General features: G+C 37.2%; 1 protein-coding gene across 1 annotated transcript; it reads left to right on the top strand.

Annotated features, from left to right (window-relative positions):
* The first annotated feature begins 1,655 nt into the window (after positions 1-1,655).
* LOC105059011 (ABC transporter F family member 3) lies at positions 1,656-16,783 on the top strand. The gene is made up of 18 exons (XM_073250183.1): positions 1,656-1,935; positions 3,216-3,431; positions 3,719-3,908; positions 5,502-5,710; positions 5,844-6,002; positions 7,227-7,355; positions 7,432-7,533; positions 7,659-7,805; positions 8,637-8,699; positions 8,871-8,917; positions 9,013-9,072; positions 9,261-9,343; positions 9,828-9,922; positions 11,187-11,273; positions 12,216-12,303; positions 12,502-12,587; positions 16,348-16,410; positions 16,505-16,783. The coding sequence occupies exons 1-18, from the start codon at positions 1,732-1,734 to the stop codon at positions 16,628-16,630; spliced, it is 2,154 nt and encodes a 717-aa protein (XP_073106284.1). The 5' UTR covers positions 1,656-1,731; the 3' UTR covers positions 16,631-16,783.
* The last annotated feature ends 885 nt before the right edge of the window (positions 16,784-17,668 follow it).

The raw sequence follows: 17,668 nt of genomic DNA, 5'->3' as shown, positions 1-17,668 counted from the left end.
CCTAGCAGCTACCAGATTCTATGAATCCGTGACATATTGACTATTCAAAAATAGAAAATATAATATGCATAAACTTTTAATAAAAGAAGATTAATATGATGTGTGTTTATTTCTGATTCAGAGGTATATTATAGTGAACCGTGATAGATAATTTGGTTGGAATGAGAGAGAAAAGGTGTATTAAATGGTTTTATAGAAACTGTTAGGAATGAAGGTGCAACGGCCAGTAGCTAGTGTGGGCTGGTGAGATTGGAATCTAAGCTGCACTTTTCATACTAAAAATCACTTTTCATACCAAAAATCAATTGAGAGGTGTTAGTAGGTCTGGTGGTACCACCAATGATTCAAATCTCGTTGGGGCATCCAACGGGACATCGAGATAAATTACCATCTCATGTATCGAGAAAGGACTGTCCCGCCATCATCGTAATATCTCGATCAGGATATTTTGGGACATCTTTGTTTCAAGTATCAAGATGGAGTGGGACAGTGGCACATTCTGTTCTATAAAAAAATCAAGACAGTCCCCACAAGATTTAAAATCTTGATTACCATATCTTTGCCTATCATTGTGTGCGAGTTCTAGATCATATTATTACTTATTTTCTAAAAATAATTATTTTTTAAATTAATAAATTAATTTGACAAAATTATGTTTATTCAAATTTTTGATATTAATTCATATTGTTGATTACATCATTTAATTGCAAAAGTGATTTTAATCACATCATTTAATTCATATATATGAGCTTCAATTTAATTCTTTAATATCATAATATTTTTTTATTTAATTAAATAATATTTTGTAGAATATTTTTGATTCACATGGCATTCACGTGATAAATTCATACTTATGTGGATAGCTTAAATTGCTATACTCATGCTTATGGGATAGCTTAAATTGTGGATAACATATACACTTAGCAATACTCATGTTTATGGATAGCTTTATCCTTTGTCTCCCCTCATTTTGTGTCAATGCAAGAGAATGTACAACGTCACTTGCTCATATATATATATATATATATATATATATATATATATATATATATATATATATATATATATATATATATATATATATATATATATATATTTTAAAAATAGTCTAGAGAAGCCCGAAATCATTGGTATTCGACACATATATCCTTTATCAACTCAATTAGAGGGTGTTTGATTGAGGGAATAGGGGTCTGGAATCGTAATCAGAATGGATGATCTTATTCTAATAATTTGATTGAAAGAGTTCCATTTTGATTTTGATTCCAAATAAATAAAAATGGCTCAATCTATATAGAACTCAATCCTTACTCTCTTTTATGGATTCAAATTTCATTTCGATTCTGATTTCGATTCCGATTCCGATCATAAACCAAACCTTTGAAGATTTGACCATTCCAATTCTGATTCCAAACTATTTCGATTTTAATTTATTTAATTTTAGTTATAAATCAAACCCTCCTAATTGCTACATGCAGTTAGGTTAGCTGGCAACGCGTGGGCACCCATCATAAATCTAACGGCAAGGCTTTGTCGGATTATCCGATTACCAAACTCGCATCCGACCCGTCTTCCGAACCCGCTATCCTTTGCACCGCCGTTCGCTCAAGTCCACGTAGCTTTAAACTGACGCGCGAGTCACCACAACGCTCCTTCTTGATCTCGGGCCAAACCCTTTTGGCACGCCCATATCACTACACGACCGGAGCGGCGGCGGAGGGAGAGGGCGTGATGGCGGAGGTGGCGAGCTCGGTGGTGCAGGAGGTGCTCGGCGACCGGGCGCGCGACGTCGACCAGCCCATAATCGATTACATCATCAACGTCCTCGCTGACGAGGACTTCGACTTCGGGATCGACGGCGACGGCGCCTTCGAGGCCGTCGGCGAGCTTCTCGTCGACTCTGGCTGTGTCCGGGACGACGCCGAGGGCCACTTGGTATTCCCTCATCGTTCCAATCTCTGTGCTTGCAAAACCTCTCCTCTTTTCACGCCGATCGTGGTCTGTTTATTGTTCTTGATCGATTTGTTTATTTGCTTATGTGAACTTAAAAAAAAAAAAAACTACAATTCAGTTATTTTCTTCATCTGTCGCAATGCGAGGATTGTTTTAAATCTGGTCTAAATTCGTGTAGAAAGTTAGTTTCCTGGAAATGTTTGTGTTTCTGTTGCTGCCAATTGACGCTTTTGATGGTTTGAAAGCAAATTATGGTGTAAAATTCTCTTTTATGCAGGTAATTGTTTCTGGGCAAGCAAGACAAAATATCAATGTATAGCAGTCCTCAATTTGGGGTTTATTTTGGTTGCATTATTAATTTCTAATGGCAGATTGGTCGAGGTTCATTATTAGTGTTATTATTTACTTTTTTTCCCCCTAGAAGGAATAGATGGGAAGAAGTGTTCCAGAGGGTGAGCCTTGTCTCAGTGGTAAGGCTGCTACATTATAACCTGGAGGTCACGGATTCAAAACGGAAACAGCCTCTCCGTTCACATATGCATGACTGCACATATCTGACCCTCCTCAGATCCAGCAGTGGTGTCGGACAGCTGGACACTCGATAGACTTCATGACATTCTTGAACACTCTAAATTATGATGCCATCATCATTATGTGTTTACATTTGACACTCTTATATGAAAGTTCTTTATTCTGAAAAAAATAATTGGTGACCATTTTACCAATTTTAATGAAATTAACTAGTGGAGGTCTAGCTCATTATTTATTATATGCCTATACTGGCACATATTTAGACATGCATTATAAGATACAAAGGTGTACTAGTTGTCCAACTTTTGGAAGATTGCTGTTTCTGATTCTTTTAGACACTTGGATGCTTGATAACCATGTCACGTGTCAGAGTAGCATTTAAAAAACCCACCAGCTATGGTCAAGGTTTCTTCCTTGTCACAAATTTATTAATTTCTATTTTCCTTTTATGCATGGTGGAGAATTTGGTATTGTAAGGAATTCTGGGGCTGTCTTCTTCTTCCTATCCTCTTACTTATCTCTTTTCTTTTCAACTCTTCCCACTCTTTTCCATAGAGGAGAAGACTATTGTACTTTTTATGTCAGGATGTTAATGCCAGGGATGTGTGTGATATTACCGAGCAAGAACTCTCTTTTTCTATGTTTTACAAAGAAGAATGCATTTGTATGTCTAGCTTTGCTTTATTCAACATTGTGATATATGTTTTCTTTCGCTTATCATGAAAATACAGGTCTGCAGCAAAATTTCAGAGAAGTTTGGAAAACATGGGCTAGTGAAACCTAAAGAAGCTGTTAGAAGTCTAGCCACACCTTTGCGGATGTATGATGGGATGGACGAGACTGAAACCCGAAAGAAACAGCCGGAGGCACTTGATGGTCCAGTGCTCTCGGAACGTGATAAAGCAAAGCTTGATAGAAGAAAGAGGAAAGAGGAGCGGCAGAGACAGGTAAGTGCAATGAATGCAAACTCTGAATATGATTTCCCTATTCAGTTTTATCCAGTGGTTATTAAATTGATACAATTCACTTAGTTTTCCTTAGGACATTTATGTGAAAACTATTACCTCCTGTAAAGTCTGCAGTTTCTGTATTGATTGGCTTTACCAATCTTGGAAGTCTAAAGACCTGTCAACAAGTCCTGGGGCTTATTGTTATGTTTCATAATAACATTTGAGTTCGGCTACTTGTGCTGTCATTTGGCTTTCGCTTTATTCTGGTACCTTTTGCTGATCAGGCTCAATATCAAATGCATTTGGCGGAGATGGAGGCAGTTAGAGCAGGGATGCCTGTTGTATGCGTAAATCATGGTGGAAATGAGGGGTCAGCTGTCAGGGATATCCATATGGAGAACTTTACTGTTTCGGTTGGTGGTCGTGATCTTATCACAGATGTTTCAGTGACTCTTTCATTTGGAAGGCACTATGGTCAGTTTCTGATTCATACAATTTGTAGTTACCCATCTTGTATTTTCTATCATCAGATGATGGATGGTAGTTAAGTGACTTAATTTCCCAGCTTGTTACTCTAGGAAAGTCATGTACTTTTCTTGTTATGTTGATGGTCTGTCAGTAACGTGATTAATGTGCCAATGGCATGATATGGGTTCAAACTCTATCCCTCGAACTTGGCAGGCTATGTTTCATGTATCTTTAAACCTGATTGAGGAATAGGGTTTGGGCACATAGTAAGACCACCTATATTTAATTCAAAATCAATGTTTGTAAAAATATATTTTCTATGCTGTCACTGAATTAGAGAAAGGTTGGAATGTAAGTTTCTCCCATTTCTGTTCTGGTTCAGTAGTGTTCTACAGCAGTCATTGTTCATGTTCTTAGGAAAAAAACTAGGATGTGGCTACCTAAGCTGTTTGCTTGTTGTTGCCTCCAAGGTGATGATATCTCCCTTTGACTTTGTTAATGCCCAATTTGTTCTCAATCTTTTTTTCCATAAAGTAGAAAACATTGTGGAGAACTTCCATTGATGGCGAGTTGTTTGATTTGCTAGTTTGTCCCACTATTCACAAAGAGTTCTTGTCGGTCATCTTGCAAATGCTTAACCTAGTCATGTGTCACCGGATCTTATATACATCTGTTTCTCCTTAATGACACTGCTGCGTGTAATGAACGTTTTATGCTGTCATTTCCCCATTTCCATTATATCAGTGAGACTGGCACATGTGCTTAAATATCCAGTGACAAGGAAAAGAAAAGGACAGCATTTACATAAGCTATGTTCATGCTTTCCAAATATTCTAACAAAATACAACTTCTATATAAAATTTGGACAAATAACAGCCTTATAATTTTTATATTTAATAGTTTATATGCTCTTGATTATTAATGGTGATCATATTCTTGTGCATTCTCTATATGCATGCCATCGTATCTAAAAGTTGTTGGTTTTTGTTTTACCATCCCACAAAGTTAATGCAATATAGTCAGCCACTGATCATTAAAATGAAGGAAAAAGGAATCCAACTTGTCTTGCCATGATTATAAATTGTCACCACGGAAATATTCTCTGGAAGTACAATTTGGCTGTGAAAAGAAAGACAGATCTTGCATTTTGGGTTCTTCAGTGTCTCTGCTGAGTTTTGAAAATGAATTCAAAGAGAAAACGTGATGCATAAACTATAACAATGGAAATAGTGAAAATAATGATAGATTAAACATTCTTATTGTGGGAAAGTGTGTATAAATATTTCATGATTAGAATACTAAAAATGGAAGTATATCTCGTGGATTGCAGAAGTGGTTGATGTTAGCTTGTTTGTAGAGTCGGCTTGTTAGGCCAGCATTAGTATCTTTTAGAATGCTGTAGCTTGTAATCAAGGAGAAAAGGAATAATAACTACTACTATCTTTGATCCTCATTTAAAATTTATATTTGCAAATGTCTGCCACACTTTTTTCCTATTTGAGCATGTTTCTATTTCAAATGGTGATATAAAAAGTTGATAGAATTCTTAAGATCGATTCTCTTGCAGACTTACACCTTTTCATGCTTCTTTATTATCAGGTCTTGTTGGGAGAAATGGTACCGGTAAAACTTCTTTCCTGAGGCATATGGCTATGCATGCTATTGATGGTATTCCTAAGAACTGCCAAATACTACATGTGGAGCAAGAAGTTGAGGGAGACGACACAACAGCCCTGCAGTGTGTCCTGAACTCTGATATTGAGAGAATTCAACTCTTGGAAGAAGAAGCTCATCTACTTTCACAACAGGTTTAATAGTGTTATTGTGTATTATAAAATTTTACTGGTCGACATACTTTCTTTAGTTCTGCATAGTCACTTTGCTTTAGTATTTGTTTTCTGCATCACTTAATGCACTGACACATATGCTGTTGTCCGGAAGAGAGATCTAGAAGATGATGAAGAAACAGGAAAGAGTAATTCCAAGGCTAATGGTTCAATGGACAAAAATGCTATTTCAAAAAGACTCGAAGAGATATACAAAAGGCTTGAGTTTATTGATGCTGATTCTGCAGAGTCCCGTGCTGCTTCGATTTTGGCGGTTAGTAATTTAGACCCATCAAGTCTCTGTTGACCTTTATCATTTACTAATTCATTGCAAGTTATTTACTGAATGAAGGTATTTTTATTGTTTCGGATTTGAACATGTCCAGTTAAGAGTTTTCTATATCTATTTCTCATTTATTAAGGCATCATGTTTTTTGTTAACACTTGTTCTTGGCCGTTAGAAATAGACCATACGAAAATATCAGGATAAGTATCTGAACAAGGAAGCAAAACATTATGGTAAATGGATAGATATCTAAAAATCTCATGAATTGCAGGTCCTATGATACTCAAGTCTAAAGAAAAATGGCCTTCTTATGAATTTCTTGCTACAAGTATGCTAAGCTTACGCCCATGTGATAACAAGGATTCATAGTTTAGGTTATCTTCTTATTGGCTTTGAGGATAGAAAAGAAGGTGAAAAAAATACAGTGTGCTCTCAATTGACAACAAGTTATTCGTTAAGATATGTTTTTGGCAAGTTTGGCAGCTCTTTTTTCGAGGGAGGCTGAAGATTTTTCATGTTATCATCTTGTGAAATGGTTGCTTGCTGCTAGCTTGAATTCACTTGTTTACCACAGAAGAAAGTGTTAATATTGCAAAAGGAAAAAAAAAATGTTATGTTTGAATGTATGTTTGGTGTGTGTCACTTGTCTTTTTTATGACATCAAAAGGGCCTGAGTTGATTTGGCATCCTCCCACTCCCCCCCCAAAAAAAAGATGGAAATATTGAAAAAAATGCTTTTGTCTGAGTAGTTTTACTTTGTAAAAACCAAAATAAAACAGATTTTGCCTGGTTTTATACTGACGGTTAAGGAGTTGTGGTATTTATGCTGGTTGGCAGTATTGGTGCTGAATTTTCTGGACTGAAGAATCAACACTTTATGCTCCCATTGCTTTGTTGCTGTTCTTTGTTCCCTTTCAGTTATTTACTGGAGTGATATATAATTCATCATGCCGTTCATACATGCATGCAACATTTTTTTCTCTTTTAGATTGTTGCATGCATATGCATATAAGCACAGATGAACATCTATATGTGCATGCATGTGCTAATGTCAGCAACACACAGGCATGTACATAAACATTTAATTAGGTATAAAAGTAAAAATATTTTATCACTTAGTTTCATTAAGCATATGTTTTTCACCATTTGCTTCAAAATTATTGCTGCTGCCTTAGCTGTATAGGATCTTGTAATGAAATTGAAAACTTTCAGGGTCTTAGCTTTACTCCAGAAATGCAGCGGAAGCCTACGAAAACATTTTCAGGTGGATGGCGGATGCGAATAGCTCTTGCACGTGCTCTGTTTATTGAGCCTGATTTACTACTACTTGATGAACCAACGGTAATTTGTGAATATGATATGCCTTAGATTCTTCTGGTTCTTTGGGAGAGTTGCATTAAATGTTTCATTTTTGCAGAACCATCTTGATCTTCATGCCGTATTATGGCTGGAATCATATCTGGTTAGATGGCCCAAGACATTTATTGTGGTTTCTCATGCTAGAGAGTTTTTGAATACGGTATATTTTTAATTGATCTCTGGTGTAACATTTCCTCAAAATGAAGTTGTTTTTATCCATCTAGCTTTAGTATGAAGCAGAAAATATATTTTTTGTTGTGATGATTATTTCCCGATCTTATCCAGGTAGTTACAGATATTATCCATTTACATGGACAAAAGCTGACTACTTACAAAGGGGACTATGATACGTTTGAGAAGACACGTGAAGAGCAGCTCAAAAATCAACAGAAGGCCTTCGAATCGAACGAAAAGGCTAGGGCCCACATGCAGGTCTGCCACCAAAAAGACACCCCTGCTGTACATATGCATTACTGGTGTCAAAACAGTTTTCTTATCCAGATTCTGTAGGATATTAGCTGAAACCTATTGTTCAATGCATGGAATTCCACTGCATATAGTAGTGAAGGCTTCTAGAAGCATTCAATGCCCTGTTTGGTAAAATTTGGTTCAGTACATCAAGTTCTATTGCACATACTGTTTGCCTTCTTCCATCATATTGTTTCCAACATAGAGGGGGGGGAGAAGAGATCAAGTTTATGGATAATATTTTATCCTTGGGAGGGATATTTGGCAATATGGAATTATTGTCCTTTTCAGATACTGACTTTTGATAGATGATATTTATTGCCTTGTTCATCAGTTATTTATTTATTTTTATGAGGGGAATCTATATTTGATATTGTTAATGGGATGAAATATGCTTCTGTTCAATCTAAATTATACACACAGCAAAAAATTTGTTTCCTGTATCAAAGAAACTGATTTATCTAACTATTTCATTGACTGTTTTCTTCTTAAGAAATGGAGTACCTATCATTTATGTTCTTTTCTGTCAAGATATCTGGCCATATACTTGTAAGTAGTCCAAATGAGAAAGAACTGGCAGGCTAGTGGTATAAATGATAAATCACTAAATTTTGCACCATGTGCATTCTAGGAAGAGGCCTAAGCATCCACCATAGTATGTTGTTCCCCTTTTTCTTTCATCTGATGTGGAACAGGTGTTCTGTAAATTATATTATTTTTGGACTGGAACGATGATAATTGGTAAAGTCATTTCTTCACTTACAGAAAATGTAAACTGTAAGCTTTGCTATGCAGGCTTTCATCGACAAATTTCGGTACAATGCAAAACGGGCATCCCTTGTTCAGTCAAGAATCAAGGTGCTTGTCTCTTTCTTTCTTCTTCTTCTTTTTATTGGGTGTCTGTTTACCCTTGCTAGTTGGCTTGGCTAATTTATTCCCAAGAGTTCTAGGTTGTAATTATGCTATATTTACTTAAAATACATGGTCATGCATTTTTGTCATTGTTGACTCATGTTATGAATGATTCAGGCATTGGACCGAATGGGTCATGTAGATGCTGTCGTCAATGATCCAGAGTATCCGTTCTTCTAATTTCCAATTTGATCTTCAATATTGCAGATCATTTGTTTCTGTCTTCCATATGCTAAGCCTTTTTTTTTTCCCTTCCCAGCTACAAATTTGAGTTCCCAACCCCAGATGACAGACCAGGGCCTCCAATTATAAGTTTCAGGTTCCATTTTGTAAAGCTTTAGCTATATGTAGTTGTTTGTTCCATTCTCCTTTAAATTAGAAATGATAAGCCCTTTAGCATGACATGTTCCTTACTATGTTAATCCTGTCCAATCCTTTTTTACTCGATTATTTTAGTGGTCTGAGTTTTTATGAATATTTTACTGAACATGTCATGTTTGGTTGCAGCGATGCATCATTTGGTTATCCAGGAGGGCCCATCTTGTTTAAAAACTTGAATTTTGGCATAGACCTTGACAGTCGCATTGCAAGTAAGAATCAATGACTCTCTCATGCTTATATATCAAATTAGAATGTAATCTTCTTTTGCTGAGGATGCGTTCTCTGTAATTTGATAGATCCACCCCCCCAACAAAACCTCCCAAAAAAAAAAAACATGCATGCACGCACGCACAGAGAAAGAATATCCATATGTCCATTATAGTTGAGGGGGAGAGGAAAAGAATAGAACCTTTTTAGATGTCCATTGAAAAGCCTTCTTGTGATTGCTGTCATTTAATTTTGACTTGCATTAATCTGCTTGCTCTTTTAAGTTATTTTATCAGCTTATTTTAGGCTGATTGTCATGGAATAGGTATGTCGTATGAGACTACTTTTGTGTGGTCTAACATGTTTGAATCCATATGATTTTATTCTCTTACATAGTGTAAGTGCTTCATATCATGGTTATGATGTCTACTATCTCATCATTCTTTGTTCTTCCCCCCTTAATTTAGTAATTTAAATTTATCACAGTGGTTGGTCCAAATGGCATTGGCAAGTCCACCTTACTCAAGTTAATATCCGGAGAACTTCAACCAACTTCTGGAACCGTGTTTCGTTCTGCAAAGGTAATATTTGTCCTTCCAATGTTTTTTTCTCCTAATCTACAAAGACTGTGTTTTCCCTTCTGGTGTTTTGTCCCCTGCTACAGTACCGGAAGTAAATCCAGTTAATATTGGTTTTGTAACTTTTGTTGTGGTACAGTGAGGGTCGTTTCTCATTACAACAAAGATTATGATCCTGTCTGCAGTCACACAATTTCAGAGTCAAATATTTCTTTGGTTGTGCATAAGCTGCCTTTATGTGCATGTGCGTATGCACATAAGGTAAATAAAAGTGACAATAAATGAGTTAATATTGAGGGTGTTCCTTGATGCAAGGGTAAGGTTGCTCCATCATGATCTGGATATAATGGGTTCAAAATACGGAAACAGCCTCTCCTATTGCTGGTGTAAGGATGTTTACATCTGATCCCTTGCAGACCCCCCAATGGCAGGTGCATCGTGTACTAGGCCACCCTTTTTTATAATAAATGATTCATTGTTATAGACAAAAACTATATCAAGTATTATTATTATTTTTACTTCATAGCTTGTAAATGGATAATCTAAAAATGTCCATTGCACTTTAATGAAATTTTGATAGAAAATCCTATTCCGTCATTCTTCCCTGAGTGTTTCTGATATGACCACAGTTTACAAAACCAGCTAATTTGTGGATTTATCAAAATATGAGCTGAATATGAGAATAGGATCATGGTAAATCTAAGTTATTGACAATTTAACTTAAGCTTAATTCTTTTGCACGAAAACTAAAAAGCTCTGCTCATGTTAATTCAGTTTATAAACTTCGTTCTAGATGGGTGTGGATTTGAGCTGTTCAATTGTTAAACCTTATCTCAATTGCTAAAGAGTTTTGAACCAAGGCAAAAACTCTTTATGCAAAAAATTCTTATCCATTCCTATAAAGCTCCTTTATTGGTGTTTATGGAAGAGCAATTAATAGTGAAGGCTGCTAGATTAATTGGGAAGGAACATACACTGATACATGCATTCTGCAGGCATCTAACTAGTGGATGTAGATGCATTTCAGTAACAAATGTGTGTGAGATCTTATGAAATGGTGATCCAGTTGACTTTATTCTTATATGCTTTACTTGGTAGTCTATTGATACCATCCTTTTCAATTTCCTATATTCCCTTATGTATTTTCTTTGATGCAATATATTTTCATATAACCCATAAATTGCTAATATTGGTTCATTTAGATAGTTTTTTGACTCATTTCTGGTATTCTGTAAGGAATTAAAATCTTTCAATTACCTTTCCACAGGTTCGTATGGCTGTATTTAGCCAACACCATGTCGATGGGCTCGACCTATCTTCAAATCCCCTTCTCTATATGATGCGATGCTACCCTGTAAGTAGAGAGCATTATTTTGATTTTTGCCCAAGTTTCTTTTTCCCATCAAAAGTTTGTTCAGATCTTGGTTTGATAAAGGACATTGAAAACTTAGAAATTGATGTAATAGCATTGGGACTATTGCTCCTTATTCCTCTATTGACACTCATGGGTAGGTGGATAGCAAGGATTTTCTAGTGCAATGTGTATCCCCCTTTGTTCCCATGGAGTAGATGAAATAAATCAAAAAATGGATTTTTCTCAAGAATGAAATCTTATTGTAACTGTCCATAATCCATATCCAGTTCATCCTTCGGAACTATATCACATCCTGGATCTAATGAAATAGGATGAATTGAGGCATTATTTTGTAAATACATAATTATCTTGAATATATCAACCATGAGCACTAACATGTGGCTCCACCCATTTGTTTCCCCCATGTGATGATACACGGTTGTAGAGTAGAATGTTTTCCAAAGAGGGCGTATTAACTGTTATTCTAGGTAAGTTGCAGTGGCTTGAAATGCGAGCAGGGATCAGTAAGGAAAACAATAGTAATATTTTCATTGCTATGATGCCAGTAGTAGTGCATTTGGGTATTCATATAGTAGAATTCCCAGCTGAATGGCCATGGAGTTTGAATCACGGCCTATCATTTAAACTTGCTATCAGGGGTTCCAACATGGGAGATTGCCCTGGCAAGTGTGCATGTAGCTGATTGTAACTAAACTACCCTTATTCTATTGCTCATTTTTTTAGTTCACTTAATTTGCAATCAATATTCTTATTCACTGAGGTTAAATAAACCAGTACGTTATCAAAGGAATAGGACTCTTCACTATCACAGTTTAATTTTATTATCTCCATCAATTGTTGCAGAATTTTTTCAGTGAAAGTGTCATTACTTGAGAGAATTTGTTAGAAGAAACCACTTAAGATGACATCTGCTTTTTGCAGGGAGTACCTGAACAGAAACTTAGAGCTCATTTGGGTTCATTTGGTATTACGGGAAATCTTGCACTCCAGCCAATGTACACTCTGTCAGGTAAGGATTAATGGCTTACTACAACATGCATAAATTGACCAGTTAACTTCAATGATCTTTATGCTCACTGATTTTTTTTGAAAACAAAAACAAATCGATGTAGTCTCTAGACCATTTTTAGTAGATGTTGATTGTGTGCATGTTGCTATCAATGTTTTGTCCAAATTTAAGATCATCTGAATTTTCCCCATTTTTCAGGTGGTCAGAAAAGCAGGGTTGCATTTTCAAAGATCACCTTCAAAAAACCCCACATTATATTGCTTGATGAGCCATCAAACCATCTTGTAAGTATATCTAGTTGATGATCATATTTGTTCTTTCTGTCACTCATATTATATGTATTATAAAGCTGAATGCTTAAAATGTGGACTATGGAAGCATCAAATTAAGTTTCTCATGAAAACTAATTTACTTTGATATAGTACTGTATAGACATAAACCAACACATCAAGATGAGTAATGTCTTTGAAGTTAAATCTCCATCTCTAGATTCCTCTGAGTTCTTTGAATATCCATTTAGCATTGCTCTACCATAAGCTAAAAGGAAGACTTTCGGCTTAACTTTTGCATTATAATACCGGGCTACTCTTGTCGATATGCTGCCATCCGAACTTGAGCCTGCTATCGGACTTCTGAAGTAAGTCTAGATCGGCTCTTCGACATTCTGAATTGCTTGGTTCATTATATTGCTTTACTCTTGCTGATGGTAATCCGATCTCAAGTGAAATCATCGCTTCTATTCCATAGGCCAGATTGAACGGCGATTCTTTCATTAGTATATGAGGAGTTGTTCGATATGCTCATATGATCGGATACAGTTCTTCCACTCAGAGGTCTTTAACTTGATTCAGTCTGGTTTTGAGATCATATAGGATTGTTCAATTCGTTACTTCCACTTCACAGTTGGATTGTGAATGGCCGACTGATGTGAGGCATTCTTCTTGTTCGGAGGAGGAAAATTTTGTCACTTGATAATGAAATGTCATCTTAGAAACTTGCCCACAGAACTGCAACATTTGATGCACATTTTCCTTCTTAGATTGACTTCCTTGCTCTAGGTTTTGCATCTGCAGGGGTATCTAGGTTTCTAATGGTGATGGCTGTTGTTTGATGATGCTAGATTTCGAATACATGAAGGTGGTAAGGGATATGACATATATGTTGCACTCTTGCTTAAGGCAGAATGCAGCTTGTGTTCTTGCTAGAATTGCATGATCACAAAGTACAACTTTGGACAGACAGTAGTATAATTGCGGCGCCACAAGTTTGTTATTGATGGGATGGATGTGAAGGTCTTGGGAACCTAGTAGTGGCAAATTGGGTGGGGAAGTGCATGCAAGAGTGCAAGTGCTTAATACATTACTTTGGAGGTTAGGACTGATCTTCACTGTCAAGCTCATGAGGCCTTTAAAGTAGGTGATGACCAGAAAGTGGATCTGGATGACTGTTGAGGGGTTGATGCCTTGAAGGTTGCAAGGCCCCCCTGATTATAACGAATGGATGGTGGTGGTGGTCAAATTTGTTTCATGGTAGGTCATACCTAGAAATTCCTAAAAGTTGTCTCTCGAAGACATTAAGATTTGACATATTCTCTATTTGTGATTTGATTTCCGAGCTTGAGTCAAGTGCACTGTTATCTGGATTGTGATGGAATAGGTTCACGATTGGTGGGAACTTTCACTTTATGGTGATGCTCTGGATTGAAGAGGGTTTTATTGATCGACACAAATGATGCTTATATGGTTGAGTCCTGCATTTTTGTCAGGGAAGCAAGTATGCTCAGAAAAATAATTAAGTTTTTGGGAGATCATTGGTATGGCTTTGGATTTCAATGCTGTGTTGGTTCCTTCTGGTAGAGGTAATGGCGGATGTTATTGTAGGTGCATCACATGATTCTTTATTGAGCCATCAGTTAGACTTTGTAGGGGGGGCGAGGCAGGATTTTAGTTTGTTGATGAAGGGGGGGGGGGTATCCCATTACTCGGTACAATCAGAGTACGTGAAAATTCATTATGCATAATTATTGGAAAGCATGAAGAAAGTAGGAAAGCATGGTGGATTTTAGAGATCACTCTTGAGGGAGAACCGACATTTCTGTGATAAGGGGTTGGAGGAGGCCTGTGGCTTTAATAGAGAATGGAATCTTTGATGGATACTGCAGTCATGTCGAAGGACATTATGAATAATATTTGGGTGATGGTATCACATTGGTGAACTTCTCGTCCTCAAGTGAGATATAGTTGGTATAATTCCAGAAATTCTTCAATTGCTGGCGATCTTGCATGTTGTATTGCAAGCAAAAGCTGGAATTTATTGGCTCCGGCTGCGTTTAGTACTGGAATAAGTGGGTGATATCCCTCCCTTTTTTTTTTCTGATCAGTGAACTTTGGGTTGAATAGTTTTATTCCATTGTAATTGGGGTTTGCCTAATTACCGTTTTAGTCCTGGCATCTTTAATACGTCATTCTCCTCCTGACTTGGCCACTGGCAGTTTCATCGAGTGCCTATAAAACAGGAACTTGTTCATGCACTTATCTTCCAACCAAACCACATCAACTTTATTTCCTATGGGATATCTCATGCATAACCAAAAACATAAAATCCTATCCCACAGAATATATCCGCACTTATCTGAATAAAAGGCATTTATCCTGTCCGAACCTATTCTACAACCAACTGCAACCTAGGTGTGCCGACCAAGCAACTGCCTTTTGATGGGACACAGGTAAAAATTTTGTGAACTTTTTCAGCTCGTCAGACTATATGCTAACCATGTTGTTGAAGGTTCATAGTGGATTGTGATAGATTGCACTTTATTGCCTCTGCTGTTGTCTGTTTCTTCATCCGTCTGTTGGAACTTCCATCCTTATATAAGGGTATACCTCAGCTTGTGTCTTTTTGAGTCAATAAATGGATATGCCTGCACTGCAGCTTCCATCCATAAGCATATATCGTCCGTGCATGATCTGATGTGTTCATATTGAATTGTGTGATCTTTTTTGGCTATATGGTGTTGTGTTTGTTTGTCCATATGCTAATTGGTATGTGGATAATGGCTTTCTTCCTTAAAAAAGGTAGTGATTTTTGATGGAGAAATTTTGACTTTTACTCTTTCTGTTTTGTTTTGGTTGGATCTGAAATATCACAATAATGAATCCTTTGGTTCTTTATAGGAGTCTGCTATCATTGCAATTTAGGCCCGAATGAACAAAATTATGGCTTTACTCTCTTAACGTTCTATCAAAGTGCTTGAAATGGTTTTCAGAAAAGGTTACCGGGATAACTCATAACTATTTGTTGAAAATGCCAACTACGGAATGGGTTTTCCTAGTTCAGCTTGGTGATGGCTCACCATGGCATGCTGGGTCTGGCTATTGTCAGTTGTTAAAGCATTGACCCTTAATTCCCTTCGATGTTTACCATTTAAATTTTTCTCAAGGGTATCTTGGTGAGATGTAGATATCTTCTGGAGCAGCTTAGCAAGAGTGGAAGTGATGGTTTGAGTTCAAATATTAGTGATCGGTTACCTGGAAAGACTTCTTGGTTGGGTGATTTTCAAATTGCAGTGTGATGCCACCCTGCCCCTCCTTTCTAGCTGCTGCATTTTCCACCTTTGTTTTGCCTTCACAGGCAAGCAAAAGCGTTACTACCAAAATGGAAAGATGCACAAACTTGTTGTGCACGTCTGGCAGAACTCTCCAATTCATGGATGTGGTTTTAACTTTTATGTATTTCTTTGTATGTGCTGTTACACATTCACATTTCTTGCAACCATCTAAGCTCTTTGGGCCTTATTATTGACCTGCTAGCTCTTGACATGAAAGCCCACTTCTATGATTCATATGTATTATTCACAATTGTTAGATGCCTTCTTTCAAAAAATTCATATCTGAAATTTTTAATAAAGCAAAAGGGATAAATGTGGGAGATGGTTGACCCCTTCAGATGTGATGGATGTGGCTACGTCCAGCCTTCTACTTGTAGAAAATGTTTCCTGTATGAAATCAGTCAATGCTCATTGAAGTGTGTGATCTTGTGTTGCAGGATTTGGATGCTGTTGAGGCACTGATCCAGGGTCTTGTTCTCTTCCAAGGAGGAGTGCTAATGGTATAGCCGGCACCACAGCTGTTGAGGTTACAGTAATGCACAATTTTCTCTGAGGGAAACTTACATTTGTTCTGTTCTTATTATATGGTGCCAGGTAAGCCATGATGAACATCTAATATCCGGGAGTGTTGGCGAGCTGTGGGTCGTATCAGAGGGCAAGGTCACACCGTTTTCAGGGACATTCCTGGATTACAAGAACATGCTGAAGTCTGGAAATTGATCAGATCTATTCCCTAACTCAAACATGCATGCACAGCACAAACACACCAATATCACAGCACATTTGTCGGTATTCTATCAAAATTTGTAGCATATTCATGTCAGTGCAATTTTGTAGAATATTTTGAAATGCAATGCAGGTATGACCTTTTTATCCCACTATTTGTATTTGATATTGAACCCCCCAATTCCCTGATCCTGGGTATCATAGCCAGGCCCCATAGGGCACGGTTGGGGACTTGGGCCAAGACATGGGCAAAGAGGTCAGGGGAGTTCTGGCGATGCATAACCGGAAAGATTTGGCAAGCTGTGGGTGAGAGAGGTTAAGGGATGTTTGACAGGTTATGGATTACAGAGATTCCATGAGATGTCACTGAGAGGTTCGGTGGGGCGTAGCCGTGGAGATTCGGTGAGAGAGAGGGGGGGGACGATGACATGGGATGTGGTGTTAAGGCTTTGATCGAGATGAACCAAAGATTTCTCTCTTTTTTTAAAATTAGGATACCAACTCAAGCAGTTGCAAATTATTTTGCAGTCATTTTAAATGCAAGTTGGCCTTACTGCAATATATATATAGATATATAGGAGGTCATTCTAATGGCCTTCTATAAGAACACGCAAGTTTCAACACCATGTGGCTTAGCGTAGGTCGATACTTACAACAGGAGCATGGCTTGATGATGATGCGTCCTGAAGTAGTAACCCTTGACATGCTAAAAGATTCAGATTACCATTTGGATAGTACAGGTTGATGATGGTGTGTTGTAAAATTGCAGCATTTCTAAGCGCTAAACATTTTAGAATATCTTGTAAAAAAAAAAAAATATCGTATGGTAGTCCTAGGGGTCATCCACCCAGTTAGGGATTCTGTAATTGCACTTAAGTTTTATATACATTTTTCTAATGCCTTTCCATCTCCACAAGGAGTCTCCAGATTTGGGAACCTCGACATGTTCTCGTGAAGAAGAACAAAGACGATGGGAGAATTATTGATCTCCGTACCATGTTGTTTTCTAGTTAGGCATCATCTTGGCTATTA

The sequence above is a fragment of the Elaeis guineensis genome, chromosome 16, assembly GCF_000442705.2.
Source record: "Elaeis guineensis isolate ETL-2024a chromosome 16, EG11, whole genome shotgun sequence".
Classification (NCBI taxonomy): domain Eukaryota; kingdom Viridiplantae; phylum Streptophyta; class Magnoliopsida; order Arecales; family Arecaceae; genus Elaeis; species Elaeis guineensis.
Note: the sequence above shows the minus strand (reverse complement) of the source record. Positions and strands in the feature narration are given on the sequence as shown.

Coding starts and splice junctions, on each gene's coding strand:
- LOC105059011 (XM_073250183.1), top strand. CDS start 1,732: ATGGCGGAGGTGGCGAGCTCGGTGGTGCAGGAGGTGCTCGGCGACCGG. Junction 3,432..3,718: donor AAGAGGAGCGGCAGAGACAG/GTAAGTGCAATG, acceptor TTTGCTGATCAG/GCTCAATATCAAATGCATTT. Junction 6,003..7,226: donor GTGCTGCTTCGATTTTGGCG/GTTAGTAATTTA, acceptor GAAAACTTTCAG/GGTCTTAGCTTTACTCCAGA.